The sequence below is a fragment of the Nomascus leucogenys genome, chromosome 1a (assembly GCF_006542625.1).
Source record: "Nomascus leucogenys isolate Asia chromosome 1a, Asia_NLE_v1, whole genome shotgun sequence".
Classification (NCBI taxonomy): domain Eukaryota; kingdom Metazoa; phylum Chordata; class Mammalia; order Primates; family Hylobatidae; genus Nomascus; species Nomascus leucogenys.
The window spans coordinates 81850268-81876542 of NC_044381.1; the positions used below are offsets into that span (position 1 = coordinate 81850268).

The 26275-nt window shown below is 39.1% G+C and overlaps 1 protein-coding gene across 3 annotated transcripts; it reads left to right on the forward strand.

The window, feature by feature from the left end:
- Window positions 1–4764: 4764 nt before the first annotated feature.
- CHURC1 (churchill domain containing 1) lies at window positions 4765–25397 on the forward strand. Of its 3 annotated transcripts, none has more exons than XM_030812258.1 (4): window positions 4765–4932; window positions 14360–14495; window positions 16392–16465; window positions 22548–25397. In XM_030812258.1, exons 1-4 carry the CDS (start codon window positions 4813–4815, stop codon window positions 22638–22640), a joined length of 423 nt encoding a protein of 140 aa, XP_030668118.1. In that variant the 5' UTR covers window positions 4765–4812; the 3' UTR covers window positions 22641–25397. The 3 variants fall into 3 exon arrangements, with proteins under 3 accessions (XP_030668118.1, XP_003267868.1, XP_003267869.1); XM_003267820.3 differs by having other exon boundaries at window positions 16395–16465; XM_003267821.3 differs by lacking the exon at window positions 16392–16465 and having other exon boundaries at window positions 4813–4932.
- Window positions 25398–26275: the final 878 nt, after the last annotated feature.

Sequence of the window (26275 nt, forward strand, 5' to 3'; positions counted from 1 at the left end):
GTTAACCCAGAAATGCTGCTAATTCATTCATATCAGGCAGGTGACATCAGGTGACGACAACCACAGACTCTTATTTCACACTTTCCCTGGAACAATGGAAAGAATGACCTATACCTTCACCAAACAGACGAGCTTCTGCTTGGAGATGAGCTTCCTCTACTCCATCTGTGAAATGGGTCTGAGGATACTAACATAAAGGCTGGGGCACTTATTTGCTCCTTTCAACAAAAGATGAAAAGAATAGATATAATCAGCATTGTGTCGTCCTTTCAGCCTCTTGGCTTAAGACATCATAAGGCAAAAGAAAAAATAGAAAGAAGGTGTTAAAAGGAGAGTCAAACTGCATTCTTTAGGGAAAACTTTCATCTTACCACAAGGATGTAGTTTAGCACATGTAATTGAGCCAGAAATTAGGGCCATTTTAACATTAGATTCTCTTTAATCAATTCCTTTTACAAGAGATGATCTCATACATAAACTGCAACATGGTTTGTTTGATATACATCATGGACATCACATATTTGTTAAAGACCCATAGGGGCAGGGTATTGCCCCAAAGAAAATTCTATTAGAAGATAAAGTTGATTCTGCAAATTTTATTTTATATAGTTACCTATAAGAGAAAAGATTTTTTTGTTTATTGTTTTTCTTATGTTACATCACTACTTGTTCATTTCATTCAGGTGCTAATCTTCTGCTTTGTAGCCTCTATTTTCCTTTCTCCCATCTGTCAACCTCAGATACTTTTATATTCCCATTACCACAGTCACACTTTAATTTCTGGTCCTGCCTACCTCCTCCCCCGAGTCTCATTTCCTGCCTCTCTTCTCTGAATGTGGCTAGATTTAAATGGAGGACTTCATTGGATAGATAGCCCTGAGCCCTTGAGCTTTTGTGACCATAAATATGATGATTTTTTTTTTTTGAGATGGAGTCTAGCTCTGTCACCTAGGCTGGAGTGCAATGGCATGATCTCGGCTCACTGCAACCTCTGACTCCTGGGTTCAAGCGTTGCTCCTGCCTCAGCCTCCTGAGTAGCTGGGATTATAGGCACGCGCCACCACGCCCGGCTAATTTTTGTATTTTTAGTACAGATGGGGTTTCACTGTGTTGGCCAGCCTGGTCTCGAACTCCTGACCTCGTGATCCACCCGCCTCAGCCTCCCAAAGTGCTGGGATTACAAGCGTGAGCCACCACACCCGGCTGACCTTTTTTTTTTTATCTTGCTCATTTTAATAACAAGTTATGATATAACTCTGGGAAGGTAAAAAAATTTCATGAATATGTAGATTGTCTTTCATGCCTTAGAATATGAAATCAATTCATGCTAATGGATATACTCTTTAAGATCTATGACTTTAGTGTAATTTTTAATTAATTTATTTTTGTCATATATATTCTCAGTGATGAGGCAGAAAGCTATACATCTCCCCCTTGTGGTTCCTGCTAACGTCTGCCTTTGGCATGTCCATTTTTTTTCCCAGTTCCAATAAGTCCCAATAAAATGCAGCTAAAATAATCTTCTTTTTTATTTATTTATTTTTTAGGGACAGAGTCTCACTCTGTTGCCCAGGCGGGGGTGCAAGCAGCATGATCATAGCTCATTATAGCCTTAAACTCCTAGGCTCAAGAGATCTTCCCGTCTCAGCCTCCTGAGTAGCTAGGACTGCAGGTGCACACCACCACACTAGGCTAATTTTTAAGTTTTTTGAGGTCATCACTATGTTGCCCAAGCTGGTCTTGAACTCCTGGCTTCAAGCTATCCTCCTGCCTTGGCCTCCCAGAGTGCTGGGATTACAGGTGTGAGCCACCACACCCAGGCTAAAATAATTTTAAACCACAACTCTGGCAACACTCTCCTGCTCAAACCTTCAGTGGCTCCCTACCACAAGCAGAATAAAATCCAAACTCCTTGGCATGGTCCACCTGAAATTTCTATACAAAACAAAACAAAACTCTGCTTTTTGAAATTCTATACATGCTTTAAGGCCCAAATTCCTCTTTCCTAATCCTCCCCCTGGGTGTAGTCTCACCATTTTGTGTTCTTATACCCCAATCTGCCAGTAATTATTAGTATTTGTGCTCATTTTATCTCTCAGACTAAATTGTGAGTATCTGGGGAGTAGCAAAGGATTAAAAGTCAGTATTCGGCTTTAAAAACAGAGAAAGCATTTAAAAATGGATGAAGAGCAAGAATTAGGCCAGGTGCAGTGGCTCACATCTGTAATCCCAGCACTTTGGAAGGCTGAGGTAGGTGGATCACTTGAGACCGGGAGTTCAAGACCACCCTGGCCAACATGGTAAAACCTCGTCTCTACTAAAACTACAAAAAATTAGCCGGTTGTGGTGGTGTGCCCCTGTAGTTCCAGCTACTTGGGAGGCTGAGGCATGAGAATCGCTTGAACCTGGGAGGCAGAGGTTGCAGTGAGCCGAGATTGTGCCAGTGCATTCCAGCCTAGGTGACAGAGTGAGACTCTGCCTTAAAAGAGAAAAAAAAAAAAAAAGAATAGACTAGCCCTGTCCAATAGGAATATGAGAGCTACATGTGTAATTTTTAATTTTCTAGTAGCCACATGAAAAAAGCAGGTGAAATTAATTTAATAATACATTTTTATTTAACCCAGTATGTCAAAAATTATTTCAACATAATCATAAAAATTTATTAATGAGATTTTTATATATTTTAATACTAAATCTTCCAAATCTGGTGTGCAGAATGTACTCACAGCACAATCTCAGTTCAAACTTGCCATATTTAAAGTGCTTTATAGCCATAAGTGGCTAGTGCTACTGTATTAGAAACAAACTGATCCAAGGATAGCAACAGAGTCCTAGCCCTGGCTGACTACTGAGTAGCTTTGTTACCATAGACAAGACCTTTAACTACTCACTTCTGTGGTTTCCTCATCTGAAAAGAGGAGACATATTTTTCTTACCAACCACATAAGGTTGTAATAGCATAAAATTAGAAACTGAAATGAGGACACTTTTAAAAGGCTGAAAATGTCATACAAATGGGAGGTATTATAATTATTCTAAGAATAAGGTAAACTCCGATGGCTCTAGTTCATGCAGTTTCTTAGCACACCTATGATTTTTAGTGACCGTTGCAGATACTTACTAGAAGTTGAAATACTAAAGGTTACAACTTCAGTGCTTCCGTGGAAAAATAATTCCTGTATTAGCAAACCCATTTAAACTGGTGTGATTTGAAATGGTTATTAATCTCTTCTTTAAGGAATCTGGATCCCAGAGTCTCCCATGCTCCCCAATCTTTCTTCACTGACATGACAGCAATAAAGCAGGGCTGAGGGAGGATGTTGATGTTCCCACTGGAGTAGAGGAGTGTGATAAAGACACATTGTTCAGAAGCAGAGACAAACTTCAGAGATTCGTATGCAAGTTAATTAGGTCCTTGCGAATAAATAAGATGCTTTCAATACAGAGAGAAAGGATGAGGCGGGGCAACAATGACAAGCATTTTGAGATCCACAGGATTGGAAAATGATGCAGGAACAACTGACCTGGCTATTTTTCTTTCTTTCTTTTTTTTTTGGAAGCACATATGTTTATTGGCTTTTTAATCTGTGAACCAATAGATCATTTATAAATGGATGTGCAAATCTGAAATCAAAATATCATCCGCAGTCAATTCAATTAGGTAATTTTTGAAATCTTTATATATTTATTTATTTATTTTTAATATACTTTAAGTTCTAGGGTACATGTGCACAATGTGCAGGTTTGTTACATATGTATACATGTGCCATGTTGGTGTGCTGCACACATTAACTCGTCATTTACATTAGGTATATCTCCTAATGCTATCCCTCCCCCCTCTCCCCACCCCACGACAGGCCCCAGTATGTGTTGTTCCCCACCCCTGTGTCCAGGTGTTCTTATTGTTCAATTCCCACCTATGAGTGAGAACACGCGGTGTTTGGTTTTCTGTCCTTGCGATAGTTTGCTCAGAATGACGGTTTCCAGCTTCATCCATGTCCCTACAAAGGACATGAACTCATCCTTTTTTATGGCTGCATAGTATTCCATGGGATATATGTGCCACATTTTCTTAATCCAGTCTATCACTGATGGACATTTGGGTTGGTTCCAAGTCTTTGGTATTGTGAATAGTGCCGCAATAAACATACATGTGCATGTGTCTTTATAGCAGCATGATTTATAATCCTTTGGGTATATACCCAGTAATGGGATGGCTGATGACCTGGCCATTTTTCTATTTACATAGTGCTTGCCCCCCCCACTGAGGTGCTTCTGTGACACCTGAGAGAGATAGAAATACGTTCCTCGTTGCTATGTCCTCCAGAGGACTCTGGAATGGCCAATTATTACTAATATTTTAAGTGTTCTTTTAGGAGATTTTCTGCAGCACTCTGAGTGTCTCTTTCCAAACACTTCGGTTACTGTTTATTCACCTGCTGATATCTGGTCTCTTATTCACTCTCATTGCCTTAAGAAATGGTACAGAAAGGTATTTATTAACATTTCAGATTTGTATATGTGGTAGCGAGAAATAATTCCCTTTCTTGTGTGTCGTGATTTGCCTTTCTTGTCAGCCTAAGCTCAGGTGTCTGTGAGAACTTCGCTCAGCGCAAGATCCACTTTCCCTTCTCGTCACATCTGTCAGTGCACAAGATTTCTTCGTCTTTCTCTGAAGGTTTCTGAAGCCCCACCCTTTGCCCACGCACGGTGCCAAGGAGACTGTGCCCTGCCGTGACAACAGTTGCTAAGGGGCGGAGACTTCGACTCGGTTCCCGAGACGGAATACCCAGGAGTCGAGTACTTGGGCGCATGCGGCAACCGTATCTCAGTTCTCGCGAGGTTTCGTCTTCCCGGAAGCGTTGGAGGACATTCCCTGTTGACTGCGTCGCGATGTGTGGCGACTGTGTGGAGAAGGAATATCCCAATCGGGTGAGCGACTGGGCGCTCCCTTGGCCCGCGGCCGGCCCCCGAGGTGTCTCATATCCCAGGCTGGCCTTCCCAGAGAGGCCGTACGTGGGCGGACTCGGCCGCACTGCCGGTCCCGGTGACCCGGTAGCGGTATTTAGGCACACCAGGGATGGCCTGTGGCGGTCTGTACCCCTGGTCCCCGCCCTGGCGGCTGACCTCAGCTGTCGTGGCCGTTCTCTTGAGCTCCGGGGAGCAACAGAGGAACCCCCCCACCACAACCCCCGTCGACAACCGAGGGATTGCCCCACCCCCACTTCCGGTCTCATCCTCAAGCTCGATTTGATGAAGTACAATTTTCTTACCGAATTCTAGCGCTGTAGGGGACCTCTGTGGTCATCTGTTCTAACACTTTTGCAGATGAAGAAACCGATGCCCAGAGAGGGGAAATCACTTGCCCAAGTTCACATTCTAGTTGCATGGATGAGAGCCAGGACTAGAATTTAGGTTTCCTGCCTGTTACTGCCTCCTAAATTTCTCAGTTACTTTCAGGTTCAGGAGTTTGCCAATCTTGTCTATTCTCATTCATTCAAGGCATCCTTGTTGAACATTTATATATGTGTAGTTAGATTACTTTGCTAGGCCAGAAAGGGATTATTTCTTCTCTCTTTGAGACAGGTTGCCACTGTTTCCCAGGCTGGTCTCAAATTCCTGGGATCAAGCGATCCTCCCGCCTTGGCCTCCGAAAGTGCTGGGATTACTGGCATGAGCCACCGCGTCCGGCTGGATTATTTATTTCAGAGAAGAAATTAAAAGGCAGCTTTGGTGCTGTCTAACAGCTTACAGTTTTGGGGAGTATGTGACTAACAGAAAATGAGTAGCTCAGTTCAGAAATGCTATTCAAGTTTAGGGAAAAGGGAGGGCAATAGGGGATAGTGCTGTTCTCCCCTGAGAAAAGGTGGACATCATCTAAGACTTGAAGGACAGTTGCAATTAGGGTAGAAAAGAAGGTGAGGAGCTGGAGGATGGGGGAAAATTACAGAAACGGAATTTGTGCATGGGTTGGGAGGGAGGGAGGAAGTCTCTGTAGTTGCTTATGTCTTAGTATCTTATGGGTAATACTTAGGCTTTTGAGTAGCATGTATAACAGTATGAATTCTCATATGGTACAACTACTTTGAAAAAGTGGGTGAGCCTTGTAAAATACGGAAATGACCCAGCTATTCCCATTCCAGAAAAATGCATGTGTATATGCTTCTGAAGACTTTTATAAATAAGAGTGTTCATAACAGCATTATTTTTCTAGTAGATTGGAAAAGTAACTGTGATATATTCATTAGAATGGAACACCATTAATGAAGGAGGAATGGAAGTGAATGAATTAGAGCAGTAGTTCTCTACCAGGAGTGATTTTTGCCTCTTAGGAGACATTTGGCAATATCCAGAGACATTTTTTGGTTGTCAAAAGGGGAAGTACTACTGACTGCTAATGGGTGATGCGAGGGATGCCGCTAAACATCCTGCAATACATGGGACAGCCACCACAACAAAGTATCACTCCCAATGTCAATAGTGCGGAGGTAGAGAAACCCTGAATTATAGCCATGAAACCAAACTAGAATTACACAGCAACCTGAAAATTCTTACAAATAGTGTTGATGAAAGAACACATAAAGTATAATTCAAAAAGAGGCAAGCCAAAATATATTATTCAAGGATGTACCTGGGTGGCAAAACTGTAAGGAAAGCACACAATTACTGTTAAGTCGATATAGTGGTTACTGCTAAGGGATTAGGGTGTGATCACGAAGGGTCACATGAGAAAAAGTCTTCCGGGGTGCAAGCAGTGTTTTATTTCTTGATTTGGGTGGTGGTTCTACAGATGTACACTTTATAATTATTTCTTGTTCTCTACATTTATGTTTCATGTACTTTACTGTGTACTATTTCATTTTTTTAAAGTTTAAAAAGATTTTTATGAAACCAGTAATAAACATGGGCTATTATGAGACCGTGAGGGAGAAGTTTGCAGTAGAGAATATTAAAGAGATTAGGTTGGATTTTTTTTTTTTGAGCTGGAGTCTTGCTCTGTCGCCCAGGCTGGAGTGCAGTGGCATGATCTCGGCTCACTGCAAGCTCTGCTTCCCAGGTTCATGCCATTCTCCTGCCTCAGCCTCCCGAGTAGCTGGGACTGCAGGTGCCCGCCACCACACCTGGCTACTTTTTTTGTATTTTTAGTAGAGACGGGGTTTCGCCTTGTTAGCCAGGATGGTCTCGATCTCCTGACCTCGTGATCCACCTGCCTCGGCCTCCCAAAGTGCCAGGATTACAGGCGTGAGCCACCGCGCCCGGCCTTAGGTTAGATTCTTAAGAGTGGATTTATTGTAAAACTTAAAAGTCATATTGAGAAGTTCAGAGTTTACATTTTAGGCATTGAGCAACCATCAAAATTTTAATAGAGAAATGATTCTGAAATCTGTTATTTAGGAAAATGAATCTTATCGCTGAATGTTGAAATGGTGGGGTAGAGGGTGTGTAAAGACAGAACTCCACAGAGCATTTGAGGAGCCATGGCAACAGTGGTGTAGGCATAAGATAATGAAGACCTTATTTCAAAGAAAGAATTAGGTCGGCCACGGTGCTCACACCTGTAATCCCAGCACTTTGGGAGGCCAAGGCAGGTGGATCACTTGAGCCCAGGAGTCTGTGACCAGTCTCAAACATGGCAAAACCCTGTCTCTACAAAAAATACAAATAGGCTGGGCGTGGTGGCTCACGCCTGTAATCCCAGCACTTTGGGAGGCCAAGGCTGGCAGATCACCTGAGGTCAGGAGTTTGAGACCAGCTTGGCCAACATGGCGAAACCCCGTCTCTACTAAAAATACAAAAATTAGCTGGGTGTGGTGGCAGGCGCCTGTAATCCCAGCTACTTGGGAGGCTGAGGCATTAGAATTGCTTGAACCTGGGAAGCAGAGGTTGCAGTGAGCCAAGATCACACCACTGCATTCCACCCTGGGCGACAAGAGCAAAACTCCGTCTCAAAAAAAAAAAAAAAAAAAAAACAAAAGACCACCACAAATATTAGCCAGGCGTGGTGGCATGCACCTGTAGTCCTAGCTACTTGGAGGTTGAGGTGGGAGGTTGCAGTGAGCCATGATCGTGCCATTGCACTCCAGCCTGGGCAACAGAGCGAGACCCTGTTGGAAAAAAAAAAAAAAGAATTAACAAGATTCAACCAGTTTAATGTAGAAGAGAATAAGGGGAGACCTATACATGATCACATGATCTCAGGGTTTTCAATCTAGGCAACTGGGATGTTGGAAGTATCATTACAGAAATTGGAGGCATATGGGAAGAAAAAACAAAATTGGGGACAAATGGTCAAATTGTTATTAATATCATGCTTCACCTGAGGTTGAGAATATCTGAAGGGCGAAGATATAAGACTGCAGTTTGGGTACAACTACATAGACAAATGAGTCAGTCAAATACAGGTGTCAAAATAGGATTTGTTCTCTGAGGAAAAAAATGTAGAGAATCAAGGACTGAGCTCCAAAGACTAAATTAACTTCAGAAATGAAAATAAAGTATAAGGAAGAATAGTAGAAAAAGGGATTGAGGTGATTGGATAACCATGAGAGTGCCTTTCAAAGGCACTTTTCTCTGATTTTATTCTGTTCTAAAGTAATTAAAAGACTGTCATGAAGAAGAATTAAACTTTTCTTTGGAATTTTAGAGGCAGATTTAGAAATAATTAGTGGGTGGATGTTACGGGTCTTAGACTTTGAATCAGAATAAAGAACATTCTGACATTTCAAAATGGAATGAGTAACTCTTAAAGGAATTAAGCTCTCTTCCTATTATTCAGTAGACACTAACTGACCATTTGGAATGTCAAGGATCCTTCCAACTCTGGGGTTCTTTGAAGTTATGACCTATTTTTAAGTGCAGTAAGAGCAGAAGCCTACTGCTTTTGCTCAGCTTTGCAGAAGCTTAGCAAAGGGAAGGGTAATAAGAAGATAGTGGGCCGGGCCTGGTGGCTCACACGCGTAATCCTAACACTTTGGGAAGCCGAGGCACAAGGATGGCTTGAACCCAGGAGTTTGAGACCAGCCTGGGCAACATAGTGAGACCCCATCCTTACTAAAAATAAAGATTAAAAAACATTAGCCAGGCGTGGTGGTGTGTGCCTATAGTTCCACCTACTTGGGAAGAGGCTAAGGTAGGAGGATTCCCTCAACCCAGGAGTTCGAGGCTCCAGTGAGCCAAGATCACACCACTGCACTCCAGCCTGGGCAACAGCAAAACCCTGTCTACTTAAAAAAACAAACAAAAAATCATTTGTTGGGAAGCTCTAAGTGTAGAATGAGTAAGTAATAGTTAATTATTTATCTTTTATTACATAAAGTTGTTTGGAGTTTTGTCATTTATTTTTACAGACTAGAAATATATAGTACTGAATTCTTAATGGGGCTCTGGCCTACTTGCTTATAATGTTAACACTGAGAATTTGAATTCAAACGTGAGTCAAGTTGGAATGAACCATACTAATTTTCTGAACCCAAATGTTTTTTAACTCAACGGCGAACCACATTATTTTTTCCTTCAGAAAAGCATTTAGCAAACCAGTCGGAACTAGAACTCTACTACATTTTCTAAAATTACTGAACAGGCACAAAATTGTAATCAACTATTTTTCATATCAAACTGGAAATGAAACATTTCATATATTTTAATTTCAGCTTGAAATTTTGTTAGTAATGCAACAGGAATACAGAAATACATTATTAATCAGTGGGAAAAAATCAGTGTTAGTGATATGTTTAAAATTACATGTTTTGTATTTGTCACTTTAAGCTAAGCTACCAAACTTCCTATACTCAAGTTGTTGCTTAGTAGATAACATTGAACCAGATTTAATTAAATGCTGAGTAATATAATTAGCAAAACAGTTGTATGTAAGAGTGCCTTAAAATGATACTCTGCATCTTAAAATTTATAGTTATAAGTGCCTGTATTTAAAAAGTATACTCTTCAATCAATTACCTAACCTTCCACTTAAGACAATGGAAAAACGGGCCGGGTATGGTGGCTCACGCCTGTAATCCCAGGACTTTTGGAGGCCGAGGCTAGCAGATCACTTGAGGTCAGGAGTTTGAGACCAGCCTGGCCAACATGGTGAAACCCTGTCTACCAAACAATGCAAAAATTAGCCTGGCATAGTTTTGTGTGCCTGTAGTCCCAGCTACTTGGGAGGCTGAGGTGAGACAATCACTTGAACCCAGGAGGCAGAGGTTGCAGTGAGCCAAGATTGCGCCACAGCATTCTAGCCTAGGTGACAGAGTGAGACCCTGTCTCAAAAAAAAAAAAAAAAAAGACAATGGAAAAAAAAGAGCAAACTAAACCCAGAGCAAGCAGAAGGAAGGAAATAATAAGGATCAGAGTAGAAAATACTGAGAGAATACAAGAGAAAATCAATGAAACAAAAAATTGGTTCTTTAATAAAAACCGTATTTTCCATTTTTAAACATTCCCTGCAAAATATATACATTAGCTATTAACTTGTATCATCTGAAATAATTTGCTGGAAAAAAATTGATCCAGTCTTTATCAGAATAATTACAGCTTTCTCATAAGATTTTATAACATACTCTCATATTAATTATCCTCATAGTTTTCAGCCATTTCTTCTTGCACTCTTGTGTACCTTTACAAATCCTTAACCAGGATTTATCTGAATCAAATTTTCTAAGGGTACTTAACATGTCGACTTTTTTCCTTTTGTTCTTGAAGCTGTTATGGTCTACTGTTATTATTGTGGAATTGATTTGAATTGCATTCTTTTCCACCTATTATGGGAGCCTGAAAACCTTCCCTGAATAATGTGTGCTTTAGTTTACTTTCCCAAATTTGGATGTTAATAGTCTTGCCTCATCTAATAAAAGAGCTGTGCCTCACTGATGAAGGTTACTCTTGCTGCTTTCAAATGACCAGGGCTCTTAAAGAAAGTCCCATCCGCTTCTTATATACTGTACTTGTATTTTGCCATTTGAAGCATTTACTTACCAGACAACAGATATATAGATACTTCTCTTCCTTCAGTGTTTTCTTAGAGTCACATTCTGCCTACTTACATGGTCAGATTACAGAGGCTAGGCCACATTGTGCAAGGAACCTGTGTCTGTGGATGCAGTCTAGTTCAGAGTTATGTTTATTTGAAATTGGCATTTAGATCTTTTTAAAAACTGTTTTGTTTTCCTTAATTTTTTGGAGTCCTTGGCAGTCAGCTTTTATAGATTGAAGGGAGTCCCAATTCAAACTCCAGTAGAGTTTTTTGTAAAGTGTGTAAGCTCATGTTAAAATTTACATGAAACGGAAAAGAACCAAGAATACCCAGATTATAGGACATAAACTACCTGATTTAAAGACTTACTATAAAACTGTAGTAATCAAGAGAGTTTGATATTAGTGGGAAGGTAGATATATGTATCAAGGGAACAGAATAGTAAAAGCAGACCCACATATATATGGTAATTGACTTTTTTCTACAAAAGCACCATTGTAATTCAGTGGGGGAAAAGACAGTCTTCAACAAATCTTGCCAAAACAACTGGAAATCCATATGGAACTAAATAAACCTTGATCCTTTCCTCATATATAAAATTATTTCAAAATGGATTATAAACCTAAACCTACAAACTAAAACTATAAAACTTATAGAAAAAAGCATAAGAAACTTTTTGCAACCCTGGGGTAGGCAGAGATGTCTTAGGAGAAAAAAAGTATAAATTATAAAAGAAAAAATGATAAATTGGACTTTATGAAAATCAAAACTTGTTTGCTCATTAGAAGAAACCATCAAAAAAGGCAAATCAATGACGGAGAAAATATATTTGGGAAAAAACTTGTATCTAAGATATATAAAGAACTCTTACAACTCAAACAACCTAACTTTTTGAAAATGGGCAAAATACTTGAATAGACATTTCATAAAAGAAGATACATGAATAAGCACCACGAAAAGATACTCAACATCGTTAATCATCAAGGAAACAAAAGTTAAAACTACAATGAGATACCACTTTACATAACTGGAATGGCAAAAATAAAAAGCAATACCTAGTATTGATGTAGATATAGAGCAACTGGAACTCACACATTGCTGGCAGGAATGTAAATTGGAAAACCATTTGGCAGTTTCTTTTAAAGTTAAATATATCATATTTTTACCATATTAGCAATTCCACTTCTACATATTTACCCAAGGGAAAGGAAGACATATGTCCACCCAAGACTTGCACATGAATCTCTATAGCTGCTTTATTCATAATAGCCCCAAATGGAAACAACCCAAATGTCTACCAACAGCTGAATCCTCCAGGGAATACTATTTGGCAATGAAAAGCAACAAACTACCAGTACCTAGAACAACAGGGATCATGAACATGGGCATTATATCGAGCAAGGGAAGTTGGATGCGGGAGTATACTGATTCTGTTTATATAAAATTCTAGAACGTGCAAGACTGGAGATGGAAATCAGATCAGTGGGTGTCTGGGGTGAGATGGAGGTTAGAGATAGACTGAAAAGCGTGAAGGAACTTTTTGGGGTAAATAGAAATGTTTCATACCATCACTAGGGTAGTGGTTACATGGGTATATACATTGGTTAAAAGTCTTTCACCTATGTGTACCCTTACAGTGTGTGAATTTTATTGTATGTAAATTTTACCTCAGTAGATTTTATTTAAAAAAAAAATCAAAGGCCGGGCGCGGTGGCTCACACCTGTAATCCCAGCACTTTGGGAGGCCGAGATGGGCGGATCACGAGGTCAGGAGATCGAGACCATCCTGGCTAACACAGCAAAACCCTGTCTCTACTAAAAATACAAAAAATTACCCGGGCATGGTGGCGGGCACCTGTAGTCCCAGCTACTTGGGAAGCTGAGGCAGGAGAATGGCATGAACCTGGGAGGCGGAGCTTGCAGTGAGCTGAGAGCGTGCCACTGCACTTCAGCCTGGGTGACAGAGCGAGACTCCGTCTCAAAAAAAAAAAAAATGCATTTGTTCTTAATAACTGGAAATGTATATTTTAATCCTAAGGCCCTTTTCCCTTTTAGTAGTTAAGGCAGTGCACCTATGATTTAATAACTCTATGTAGTAATGTCTTGATTTCTCCCACTAGAATTAATCTCTTCCTCAAGACATAGAAGGGAGAGATTCCTCAATATGTAGAAGGGAGAGATTAATTCTCCCACCAGAGTTAATCTCTTCCTCAATACATAGAAGGGAGAGATTAATTCTGGTGCTTGGAATCCAGAAAGATTTCCTAGTGGCATTATTTATGGTGGATCTTAATTTTGCTGATGCTTCTTAAAACTCCTTGAAGGTAGGAACATATTTGGCTCGTCTTTGAATCCTCTATTGTGCTTTGCACAATACCAGACACGGATGCACTGGAGAAACGTCGATTTGAGTGATTTTTAATCACATTATTTAAAAATACTCTTTAAGTGTGTTGCTGAGAAATGGGATTGGACTAAATTATTTATAAAGTGACTTTTAATTATTAACAATTATTAGTAAGCCTTTAGCAAAGACTTCCTTTGGGTCGGGGACGTTGGCTCACAACTGTAATCCCAATACTTGGGAGGCTGAGGTGGGAAGATCGTTTGAGCCCAGGAGTTTGAGACCAGCCTGGGCAACATAGCAAGACCCCATCTCAATTACCAAAAAAAAAAAAAAAAAAAAAAGGCTTCCCTTGAGCCAGGAGCATAAGTTATTTAGAATTTCTTTTTTAAAAACTTTTTTTGAAAATTTGTATAGTTTCTTAGTAAAGATATAAAACCCATTCTCTCTTAAATGCCATTATGTCAGTCTTATGAAATGAAGAACTTAAGCTTCTCTGCCTCAATCACATGTATCCTTAAGGACTGACATCTAGAGCTGAGAGTTTACTTTTGTTTATTTTGTATGATCAAGGATCAAAACTATTTGAACAAACAACTAAACATCATAGTATGTAAGATCATCTTTATCATTGACTCAGTTTCTATTTTGATTGAATTTAATTTTAGTTTTGGTATGCCTTGTTTAATATTGTTGGTTATTAAATTTTTCTAATTTTCTATTTTCATATTTTATATTAAGATATCCTTAAGTTGTTTCTAAATATCTATTTGCAGTTTATCCTCCCTTTTCAACATAGTGGCAGTCCTCAGAGACTTAAGGATCTAACACTGCGCTTTAGTTGCTTTTTTTTTTTTTTTTAACATGAGTAACACTTCTTTGGGAAAGCTAGTAATTTCAGAAATTATTTGGTATATGAACTAGAAGTAAATGCTGGCCATTTTTTAGTTTTGTTTTGCCTTTAGAGATTTTAAGTCTATTAATCATCTTCACTAAAGATTTTGAAATGTAAACAAATTAAATTCCTGTTTCTGATATTTTAGGGTAATACCTGCCTGGAGAATGGATCTTTCTTGCTGAACTTTACAGGCTGTGCAGTGTGCAGTAAGCGGGATTTTATGCTGATCACAAACAAATCCTTGAAAGAAGAAGATGGAGAAGAAATAGTTACCTATGATCGTAAGTAGACTTTTTTTTTTGTTTAACCTGAGTGTGTTAGCAGTTGTCAGCTTTTGGAAGTCAATATGTTACGCAAAATATTCTGAGGCCTATTTCAATATTGTATTGCACACATAGTTACTAGTTAGGTCTTTAAGAGGAGAATGTCGTTAACACCTCATTTATGTGGGATCATCAAATAGTCTATGTAAATGACTTTTGCAGATAACTAAAGCTTATGATTCAGAAACTGACTTTTTTTGTTTATCAAATTATTTTTCAGGGACATATTTTTAAAAGCTTTATGCTGCCTTAACAAGATATACTTTTTGTTATTGTTATTATTGTGACCTTGGGGTCATCCATGTGAGTTTTCACTTTCTGCTACAGTATAATACCATGATATCCTCCAACAGCTATTAAAGTGTTTAGGGCTGCTTGTCCCTATACTAAATGACTTTAGGAATGCAGTGTTTTTTTCAGTCTTGTTTCTGCTCAGAATGTCTAGCTTTTTTTTTCTTCTCCAATCTCACTGTCAGTCTCTTGTTCCTTACTTTTGCTGCTAAATAATAAGCTGCCTTCATATCCTTCTCCTCGTCCTCAATACTGGGAAACCAAATAAACTATGTATAAAAAAATCAATTCCGAGGTTAGCACTAAGGATTTCTGTAAGTTAAGTATATGTATACTTCAGTGCCCAATATTGTGAGAAGTATTTAACTGTTCACATTCCCTTTTTGCTTGTCTCCTGGTTCTTGGTTACCTTCTAAACACATGAGGAATAAATGTACAGGTAATGGTATTTTGACAGAGGAGTTTGAAAGACACCAAGCCTTTAGAATGGAGTCAGATAATAATAAATGTTCTAAGCTAGAAGAATCTTTTTCTTTCTTTTTAGCATATGTTTTCTTTAAGCTGTATTTCATTACAGGCAATAGGGCATAGTGGTTTAAGAGCAAGGGCCCTGGGGCTAGGCTGTTTGGGTTTGAATTCTGGTTCCAATACATCCTGGCTCAGTCCTCTTGCTAGTTACTTAACTGAAGTATGCCTTTGTTTCCTTATCTCTGAAAAGGTGGTAATGATACTATCTACCTCATTGGGTATTTTAGAAGATTAAATATTTAAAATAGTAAGCACTCAATAAATCATCATTTTTACTAGATTATTTTGTTACCATTAAATTCACTTTAATGCCCAGCTTTGGTTTTTATTTATGATTGGATATAGTAGCACAGTTTATATTATTCATGATAATGAAAGCTTTTACATAGTTAAATAGGTCCAGCTGGGATGGGCGCGGTGGCTCACGCCTATAATCCTAGGACTTTAGGAGGCCCAGGAGGGAGGATCGCTTGATCCCAGGGGTTCAAGACCAGCCTGGTCAACATAGTGAGACCTCACCTCTACAGAAATTCAAAAAAATTAACTGAGTGTGTTGGTGCATGTCTTGAGCCCCTCCCGGGCTCAAGTTATTCTCCCAGCTACTCAGGAGGCTGATTTGGGAGGATAACTTGAGACTGGGAGGTTGAAGCTGCAGTGAGGCATGATCATGTCACTGCACTCCAGCCTGGGCAACAGAGTAAGACCCGGCCTCAAAAAAAAAAAAAAAAAAAAATTGATCTAGCTAGTTTAAAAATATACTTAAATATCTTTTAACTGATTCTCTTAAAGAACTTTTGGTGGCAATTAATAAAAGCATATTAAGTCTCTGAGCTCAGACTCAGAATTATGTAGTGTTGCTATGTGGCAGATTCTGAATTTTTTAAAAATCAAGGTAGATACTATAATGGGTTTCCTCCTATGTTAAATATGACAGACTTAAGATTCTCTTTAAATAATATGTTGAGAATAGAAATTTTAATAGAAGTTTTAAGAAACTCTCTAAGACTTAATTACATAAATCTCTCTTTGTTTTAGCAGATTTGTGTAAGAATTGTCATCATGTAATAGCCAGACATGAGTATACATTCAGTATCATGGATGAATTTCAGGTAAATATAAATATGGGTATAAATATAAATATGGGGAGGTTAGGGGAATAATAAAAGTGCCCTTGAGAATCTAAATACAGTTTTCATAAGTGAAGTGCAAAGTGTTAGCATATATTAAAGGAGACTATGCCTTTTTTTTTTTTTTTTTTGAGATGGTGTCTTGCTATGTCGCCCAGGCTGGTCTTGAACTCCTGGGCTCAAGCAGTCCTCCCATCTCGGCCTCCAAAGTGTTGGAATTACAGGCATGAGCCACTGTGCCCAGCCCCATGCCTTTTTTATATCTGTGCAAGTTGAGAGACAGACTTTAGATGTGGGTGGATTTGTGTAAACCTGTCTTCACGAGAGTCACAAATCAAAATGTGTAGTTTACAAATGATATCTCAGCCCTGTCATTTTTATTTATAAAGAATGGTAGCACATTCTAGCTTCTTATGAGATTACCATTGTGCTTCCTTTTTTCTGCCCAGTTATGTGATTGCACAGTTGTGGGCTTTTAAGTGGTGGCCTGTCCACTGCCACCATACTTGCCCAGCATGGAAATTGTGATAAGGAGGTTTTCTTTGTTTTCCCAAGTTGGCATGTAGAGTTGAACAACTCTGCAGTCTCATTTGTGGTAAGACATTATAATATTATTAAGTAAAATTACAAGCTGTGTGTATCATGGTTGGAGGAGAAACACCGAACCACTGTGAAGCTGGAGATTAAGAGATTTATCATAAGGATTAATCCTTACACAATTGTAAGAGCATGTGAAGAATTCTCTGGAAGGTTGGTATAGGCCTGTAGTTGCTGAAGAGTCACAAGTCTGATGGTCAGAAAGAAAAGCTGGGCAGTCGGGGAGAGCCAGGGACAAACTGAAACCTATCTGTGTCCCTCACTGCCTGTTTTCAAGCCTTCAAGTTGAGTTACTTATTTTGTATGAACTACATATTTGTCCATAGGATATAAATATCAGGCTAGAGCTTTTAACAGCCAAGAGAATTTTTTCAATTCCCTTCACATTTGGATAGTACTTAATTAGGAAAATAATAATAATCTTCCATAGCAGAATCATAAGATAGTAAAACCCTTCTTATTCCTTATTTTAGCGTGGAAGAAAGTGCTTAGTCACCTGTCAAAGTCTGGTCTGATATGTTGTGGTTAATCTAAAATAACATCTTGACTATATTTCTTCAGCATCCAAAAATTATGCCTCAAGAAATATTTATATGATATGCGTAACTTAGGGCAAAATTGACATCTTAGTGAATGAGTAGTGGCCACATAGGGAGATGAGCATCTCCTGGGCTTAAAGAAACAGTCCTATTCTTTTATGGGAGGAAAGGAGTGCTTATAGCTATTTTCAAGAAGCTCCTAAAACTCACGTGAGTTATGTACAGCTCCTGAACAGATACTGAGGTTGCCTGTTGATGTCCTAACCAAGCCATTGTAAATTAGCTAAACCAAAGTCTAGCTGATTTTTCCTTTATGACTGAATGCAGCCGTTTTCAAAGCTGTCCTGGAAATTACTCTGGGACAGGAAGAAGGTAAAGGAAGGTGGCTTGTAGTCACTATGCGAGAAACTATGAAATGGTGGTGAAAATGATTCTTAAACTAGACTCTCTACTCCCAGTCTGCTCCTCCCCCCACCCCCCCAGCCGTCAAGTCATACTCCATACTGTACCATCATATTAATTTTCTTAAAATGATGTTTTCAAAGCTGGGCACAGCGATGTGTGCCTATAGTTTGAGCTACTCAGGAGGCTGAGGCAGGAGAATCTCTTGAGGCCAAGTGTTTGAGTACAGTCTGGGTAACATAGTGAGACCCTGTCTCTACTAAAACGTAAAAATAAATGAAACTTTTGGGTGACCTCATTGGCCTTCCCATAGCGCACCTTCAGCTACAGTACAATATCCAAGCTCCTCATTTCAAGGTTCTCACTGGACTGGCCCAGCTTCCCTTCTTTTATTTCCCGCTACTCTTTCATTTGTACACCATACTTAGCATTGTCCCAACTTTAGACTCTTCCTTGTCTCCTGTTAGAGAGGAATATTTTTATTTACTCCTCTCTAATGCTACCCCTACTGCATTTCCTCAGGAATCTCATGTTACCGTCTTTCTTTCCAGTGTACCTTGATTCATCCTGTAATCATTTCTTCTTCCTCTTGCTTCTTTACTTTAATAGGTTGTTTGTTGCAACAAGGTCTTACTCTGCCGCCCAAGATGGAGTGCAGTGGCATGATCACAGCTCACTGCAGCCTTGACCTCCCAGGCTCAGGCGATCCTTCTGCCTCAACCCCTTGAGTAGCTGAGACTACAGGCAGTAGCCACTGTGCATGGCTATTTAAAAATTTTTTTTTGTAGAGATGAGATCTCACTTTGTTGCCCAGGCTGGTCTTGAACCTCTGGGCTCAAAAGTCTTCCTGCCTCAGCCTCCCAAAGTGCTGGGATTACAGGTGTGAGCCATTGCCTGGCCACTTGAATAGGTCTTTACCATATTTTCCTTATTTCCCTATACTCCTCTTAACTACCTACAAACTGAGTTGCATTTTCACTGTACTAAAACTATTCTCTCATAGGTTTCCTATAATCTAACCACATCCTGTGACTCTGTCTTAGTTCTTTTCTCTCTTACATGGCTTCTGCATCTAGTTTTATTAACTGTTGTTGTCTTTTTGAAGCATTTCTGCCCTTGAGGTCCATAGTGCTTGACTTCTTTCCTTTTTAAATCATTTTAACTGCTCCTTTGTGTTTTCTCTCATTTTTCTTTCCTGTTTTCTCGAAGTGATACTCCTGAGCTTTTGGTCTGTGGTCTGGAACCTTCTTTATGCTCTCTCATGTAGTGAACACACATGTACTCAGTCTCAGTAGAGACCTATTAGATACCTTTCACATTTCCTTCTCTAGCCTTCACGCCTACACCCCCATCCCCTCTTTTTTTTACTTTGTTTTGCTTGCTTTTTCTCTGACTGTGGCACCACACCTCATGTCAAGGACCATACCCATTGAAGCCTGAATTACTGCAGCATTCCCCAGACTGCAGTTCTGAACGCTGCCATCAAGTTAATCTTCTTAAACATATCATCCTTCACTCCCCTGCTGACAAACCAAATGCAGCTTCCTTTCGCTTTGACTCCGTAAGCGATGCGCATGCTCTTTTCCATATTGCTGTCCATATTCATGCCTTTTCCTTGATTTGAATTGTCCCTCTCTCTACCTTCAAGCCAAGTAAATCTTACCTCTTTCTACCTGAACTCAAATTCCATCTCCTCTTTGCTCTTCAAGCCTATGCATCTTCTCCCTTTTCTGAACTTTTCTTGTACCTATGTCAGGCCCTGACTCTAGTGAATAGCCACTTGGGAACTTCTACCTCAGCCTAATGGCCACAAGAACCCTCCATTCCCAGCTGCCATTACTTACTATCCTTGTCCCCACCCTACCCCAGCCCCTCATCCTATCCTGGCAGTAGTTCAAGTTCAAGGTGAGATTCCCAGCCACCATGGTTGTTTTATATTAAACATCTTATAGGAGATTTAAACATAGTCCAAAGTAGGCAGAATAGTGTACTAATGTACACTACCCATCTTCAAGTTGCTTTATTTATATTTCACCATTCTCACATCCCCCCATAGGATTATTTCAAAGCAAATTCCAAACATATCACTACCTCTTTAAATATTTCATTAGCCTCTCTGAAAGATAAGTATTCTGTTTTTAAAACAACCGTAATGCCATTATTAAACAAAGTAGGATTTTCTGATGGCAAGACTAGGGGGAAAATGGAGACAGAGGGACAGAGTTTACATGGAAAATACATCATAAATTATTATAGGTATCCTTTATTTTTAAAAAAAATCCCCCTGGCAAAATCTGCCCCCTCCCCCCGCCACCCCACACACCAAAATGTACTGTGTGTTTACTTCAAGAAACAAGACAGAAACTATGAGACTGCTTTCTATTCCTCTGTGGGCCAGGGAAGGAGAAGACTTGGAGTCAGAATTAACAGGGACTAATAGAGGAAAAGAGTAAAGCTAATACAGAAAAAAGTAAAGCCCTCAGAATAAAAAAAAAAAAAAAAAAAAGATCTGGTCTTACTCAGGGGTAATTCCACCCACTCTGCTCTTCCCTCCAAATCTTTTCCCCTAGGCCCTGCCCATTTGGAGCCTTTGAGAGTCCCTATGAATGACTGGGGGAATTATTTTCTCTACTTGGCTGGTTTTGATAAAAGGTGTCCTAATCTCATCATATTCCTGGCAGCACAAGGAGATCTGTTCCTGGCATCCCAAGTTAGAATTCTAGACATATTTTCCCACAGAAGCACTTCTATATATGGTTAGATTCTATGGTACTTGAACAATATAAATTTAAAAGACTTGTGGATTTTCCTGGGAACCTAACCGCCGTGTATGACATTACTTCTGTGGGAAATTGCTTTTGAATTCCAAATAATTGACTTGCAATGAAATTTGGGTTCCAGACTGCCTATAAAGATTACAGGTATAATCAGTCTCACTGATTTAATAATCTTGCCAGATTATATGTAGGTTTTTTTTCCCCCTCCCAAGTTAGATTGCGGATTTTATAAAGTCAGACTTTGTTCTTTCATGTCTTTCATGTCTGCTATCACATTGCAGAGCATGTAGGCACTCAGTATCAATTTGTCATTGGCTAGATTGGTTGAAAACTCAAGTATTTGTTTAGCCTCACACATTTTCTCTTTTTGACTCTATTACTTTTTTCCTTCTTCTTTTCCTGTAAAAGGTTGCCATCCAAATAGCAATGCCTGGTGGGTTAAAGCAGTGGAAGTATTTGAGAACAGTAAAAGATCTTGAAGAGGATGTATTTTTATTTTATTTTTAATTCATAAAGCAATTTTTCCACTGCCACAACTAAGCTCCCCTCCTGAACTCACCAGTAGAAGATGGAAAAGGCAGTTGCCTGCTTCTATTTCTTTGTACCACAGTCATTGTTTACCTCTGTGGCCCTCTCTAGTGACTGTCTAAACCTAAGAAACACAAACTGTCTTGACTGATCAATTTCCAGACAGCTAGCAAACTCAGCATCAGGTGTGGAAATTCTAGAAGACTTAACATAGATGTTTGTTTTTGTACAGAGAAAAAGGCTTTTAAACGAAAGGTTTCAAAGAAATATGTCTGTAGTTTATGACTGTTAAATATTCTAGAAAGGGAAAGCTATAAGAATAGGACTTTGGGCTGGATGCAGTGTCTCACACCTGTAATCGTGTCACTTTGGGAGGCCAAGGCGGGAGGATCACTTGAGCATAGGAGTTTGAGGCCACCCTGGGCAACATAGTGAGACCCCATCTCTACAAAAAAATTTAAAAATTAGCTAGGTGTGATGCCAAGTGCATATAATCTCAGTTACCTGGGGGTCTGAGGTGGGATGATCACTTGAGCACACAGGAGGTCAAGGCTGCAGTGAACCATCATTGTGCCACTGCACTCCAATCTGGGCAACACAGTGAGACCGTGTCTAAAAAAAAATGAAAAAGAACCTTGCCCTAAGGGTTTTTGCCTAAAACAAAATCTCCTCTGTTACCAATCTGGGCATTTATTAAGCCTAGGAAACAAACTTCTTAAATGGATCAAATTCCCAGACAACTAGCAATCTGAAAATGAGGCAGGACATACTAGTGAATTTAACATAATTGTTTAGTTTCCTGGGGTAGATAAAAACAGCTTTTTCAGTTTGGGAATTTTCTCTTTTCAAAAAATTATTTCTGTTGTGTATTAGTGTTAAATATCCTAGAAAGGAACAGCTGTGAGAATAGGAATTTGTCCATAGGGACCCACACTCAAATTGCTTCATTACTTTAAATAGCAGCACTAAGCTAAATATATGTGCTTTCTGAGAAATAGCCATGTATTTCCAAGATGACATTTATGTATCAATTTATATAAACAACAGGCTCTGGAATATACAGAATAAGCCTAAGACATTGCTGATACATGTTGAAGAAATTGATCCAATGTACAGAAAGAATATTCATGACAATTTGTAGAGAACATCTTAACTAGAATAAGTTATGAAGCATCTTTTTCCCTGTTCCTCGAGGTAATTATGCACTTTATCTTGTTCTAGGAGTATACCATGCTGTGTCTGTTATGTGGCAAAGCCGAAGATACTATCAGTATTCTCCCTGATGACCCCCGACAAATGACTCTGTTATTCTAAGGATCCTTCTACAGATCTGTTATAACTATATTGGGTTGGTTTACAATACAGCAAGCCTAATGGTTTGTCTTATTTCATTCATACTGAAAATTCTTTGCATATTTTTTTTCTGCTTAGACTTACTTATTCTTTGAGGAAAAAAAGTAATGTGGGAGATCATTGTTCTCTAGAGCTGAGCTCTTCTGCTAAAGTTCAAAGTTCACATCAGTGTAGCCAGAGGGAAGCATCTTTGTTAGCAGTTATGTGGTCAAAAAACAACTAGAATGGGAGCACACCTGGTGCCCAGATTTTGGTTTCCAATAAAAGGAACCAGGGCTCCTTGGAAAATCAACTGATTCTAGAACTGGGGTATGAACTATACAAGATGAGCCTAGAGTATCTTGTGCCACAGAAAAATGAAGTACTGAAATTAAAAAAAAAAAAATCACAGTGATTGGGAGTATGTCAGTATGATCGAACTGAAGGATCTCTGAAAGGCCAGAGCTGGAGCAATTTGAGTAACAAAATAAATAAAGTAGTATTGGGTTATAACCCAAACTATATAATAAATATTTACAAGCCCAAACTAATATAAATGATTGAATGGGAACAAATCTCTTGTGCAGAAGAATTTCAAATAATTTATGTAGATACTTCCCACTTAGTGGGCTTCGCATAGTGACTTCCTTGCAGAGTATAATACGGAAAGGGGGGAAAAGAGTAACTACAGTGGAGAAATCTGACAGACACCAGCTCAGCCAGGTGATTGAGGTTAACGTCATCCATGATAAGCCCTTTTGATAGCATGTATCCTCAATAGCATCACATCATACAGAATGTGATAAGAATGGCACTTTACCTCTGTGGTCCTCCTCCCCAAAACTCAGAACCCAAGTCTGATCAGGAGAGAAACATCACACAAATTCCAATTGAGGAGCATTCTTTAAAATACCTCACCAGTACTTCTCAAAACTATCAAGGCCATCAAAAACAAGGAAAATCTGAGACATGGTCACAGCCAAGAGGAGCCTGAGAAGACATGACTGCTAGATGTAATGTGGTATCCTACATGGAATTATATACCACGAAAAAAAGAAAAGGTCGTTTGGTAGAAACTAGGGAAATCGGAATACAGTGTGGACTTTAGTTAATATAAATGAGAAAATGGTTTCATTTGCTTTAAAGGGATCTTAGAATATCTTACTTTGCATAGTTTCATGAGCGCTGGCTAGGAGGTTATAAACTCTGGCATTTAGGCCTCTCTGCCATTTAGTAGCAGTATAGTCATTAAGCAAAGCATTGCTCTGGACTTTATTGTCCTGTTTCTATCAAATTGGACTAATAAAATTGATATAATACATTCATCACAGTATTGTTAGGAGATTTAAATGAATTAGTGAATGTAAGATACTTTAGAAAGCATATAAAGTACTAGATACAATGAGGTGGCTTCAATTAGTGCTCATTCTGAGACCTAAATTTAAAGGGTCAGGCATTAGAAACAAAAGTGTTTCTTCTTCATATCTAGGAGATTTGGAAATTCTGAACTAAGGCCTTATAAGAACAAGAAATGAGGAAAGTGTTCATTGTAGATACCTGGGAAAAGCTTTGTTGAATAACAGTAATAATAATAATATCTGAGCTTTATTAAGTACTTACTATGTGCTAAGACCTTTTTAAGCACTTATTTAATCCTCATTAACAAATTCATAAGGTAGGTGCTATTGATAGTTTAGCCATAACCAGATAGGGCTCGTTATTTGTAAGTTATCATGAAGAGGTTTATGTTCACTGTTCTTTATTTCAGTGTAGCACTTTTAGAGCCAAAAAAGACTCAGGCACAAAGAAGTTAAATAACTTGCCGGGTGCGGTGGCTCACGCCTGTAATCCCAGCACTTTGGGAGGCCAAGGCAGGTGGATCACCTGAGGTCAGGAGTTTGAGACCAGCCTGGCCAGCATGGTGTAACCTCGTCTTTACTAAAAATACAAATACGAAAATTAGCCAGGCGTGGTGGTGTGCACCTGCATCCCAGCAACATGGGAGGCTGATCAGGAGAATCGCTTGAACCCGCGACAGGGAGGTTGCAATGAGCCAAGGTCATGCCACTGCACTCCAGCCTGGGAGACAGAGCAAGACTCCATCTCAAAAACAAAAAACAAAACAAAACAACAAAAAAAGTTAAATAACTTGTTTAAGGTCACACAGCTAGTGCAGTTACCCCCTCTCAGTAATAATGTTTGGCAAATATGAAATACAAGGATCTGGCAAGGTTAGGAAGAGGTTAAGAATATCAGTGACAAGTGCTCTGAAGCATCTAGGCATGTCAGATGAAGATTTATTATTCAGGAAAGTTAAGTCAGCTGTTGTAGGGATCAGTTGTTTTATTCCTGGAAAATGTTTTTCATTTTGCTGCAAATCTATATCTGACCTGCTGAGGAAATCATTTGGTGAAATGAATCCAGAAAGCAGAGAAAATGCTTCATTACTTTAAATAGCAGCATTAAGCCCATTATAGCCTCTGAATTGTCCCTTCCTTGAGTTTGCTAATGCTTCCAACTTAGTCATTTGAAGCCCAAGAGTCTAATTTTATATGCCCTGCCAATGTCCTCATCTATTGCAGTATTCTATTTGTTTTGGACTATATGTTACAAAAATTTAAAACATAAGATCCTCTCTCTATATTTCATTATTGGTAAACCAACATCGTGCTGTGTTTTGTGATATTTTATCATTTTCTAGATTCTTATGTGGATCTAATAAAGACCACTTGAACCCAGTTTCACAGAATCCTTATTTTTCTGTTCAAATTAGGAATTAGGCAAAACATGGCTCTTCTTTTTACTTCCCTTCCTGAGATATAAGAAGGAAGAGAAATCACCTGTGGGGATAATTGGAAACGTGGGCTTATCTTGGCACTTCCTTTTTCTCTAATCATTCTGTGATGTACCGGTCTGGCTAGTTAGGCTCCTGAAGTTAAAAGCTCAGCCAGTATTTGTTGTTTTGTTTGATCTAGCTCTTTCTCACGTGGTTTTAGGTTCTCCCAGTACTAATTTAATTGACCCGAGATAGCTTGGGCACAACCAGATATGGCTTGTTATTTGTAAGTTACCATGAAGAGGTTTAGGTTCACTGTCCTTTATTTCAGTGTATCAAAAGTCCTTTCGGTTTCATTCTTTCATGTTGTGAGCAGGGCTAGTTATTTGAGGCGCTCAAATTTAAAAATGTATGTTTTTTTTTTTGTTTTTTTTTTTACTGTAGTACAAGACTGTTGTAAGATACAGTATAGTTGGATAGAAAAGGAATTAAAAGATCTGGGTCTAGAATTAGCTTTGTCACCTGCTAATGATGGGACACTGGGCAAGTCAATTAGCCTGTCTGTACCTCAATGTCTTCAGTGGAAAACTAGAAACCATCATGCCTCCATAGAATTTTAAAATCTAATGATTTAAATCTAATGCTGTGTGCAGGCAGCTGTCAGTGGTCTTTATGAAGAAAAATCTGAGCTAGAAGAAAGCACTGTTGTGTTATGGTTAAGAGTGGAGGCTTTGGAGTCAAACTGACCTGGCTTTAACTTGCAGCTTTGCTGCTTCCTAAGCGCTGTGTCCTTGGCAAGTGTCTTGCCCAATTACCTTTTCTTTTAATAGAAATAACAATT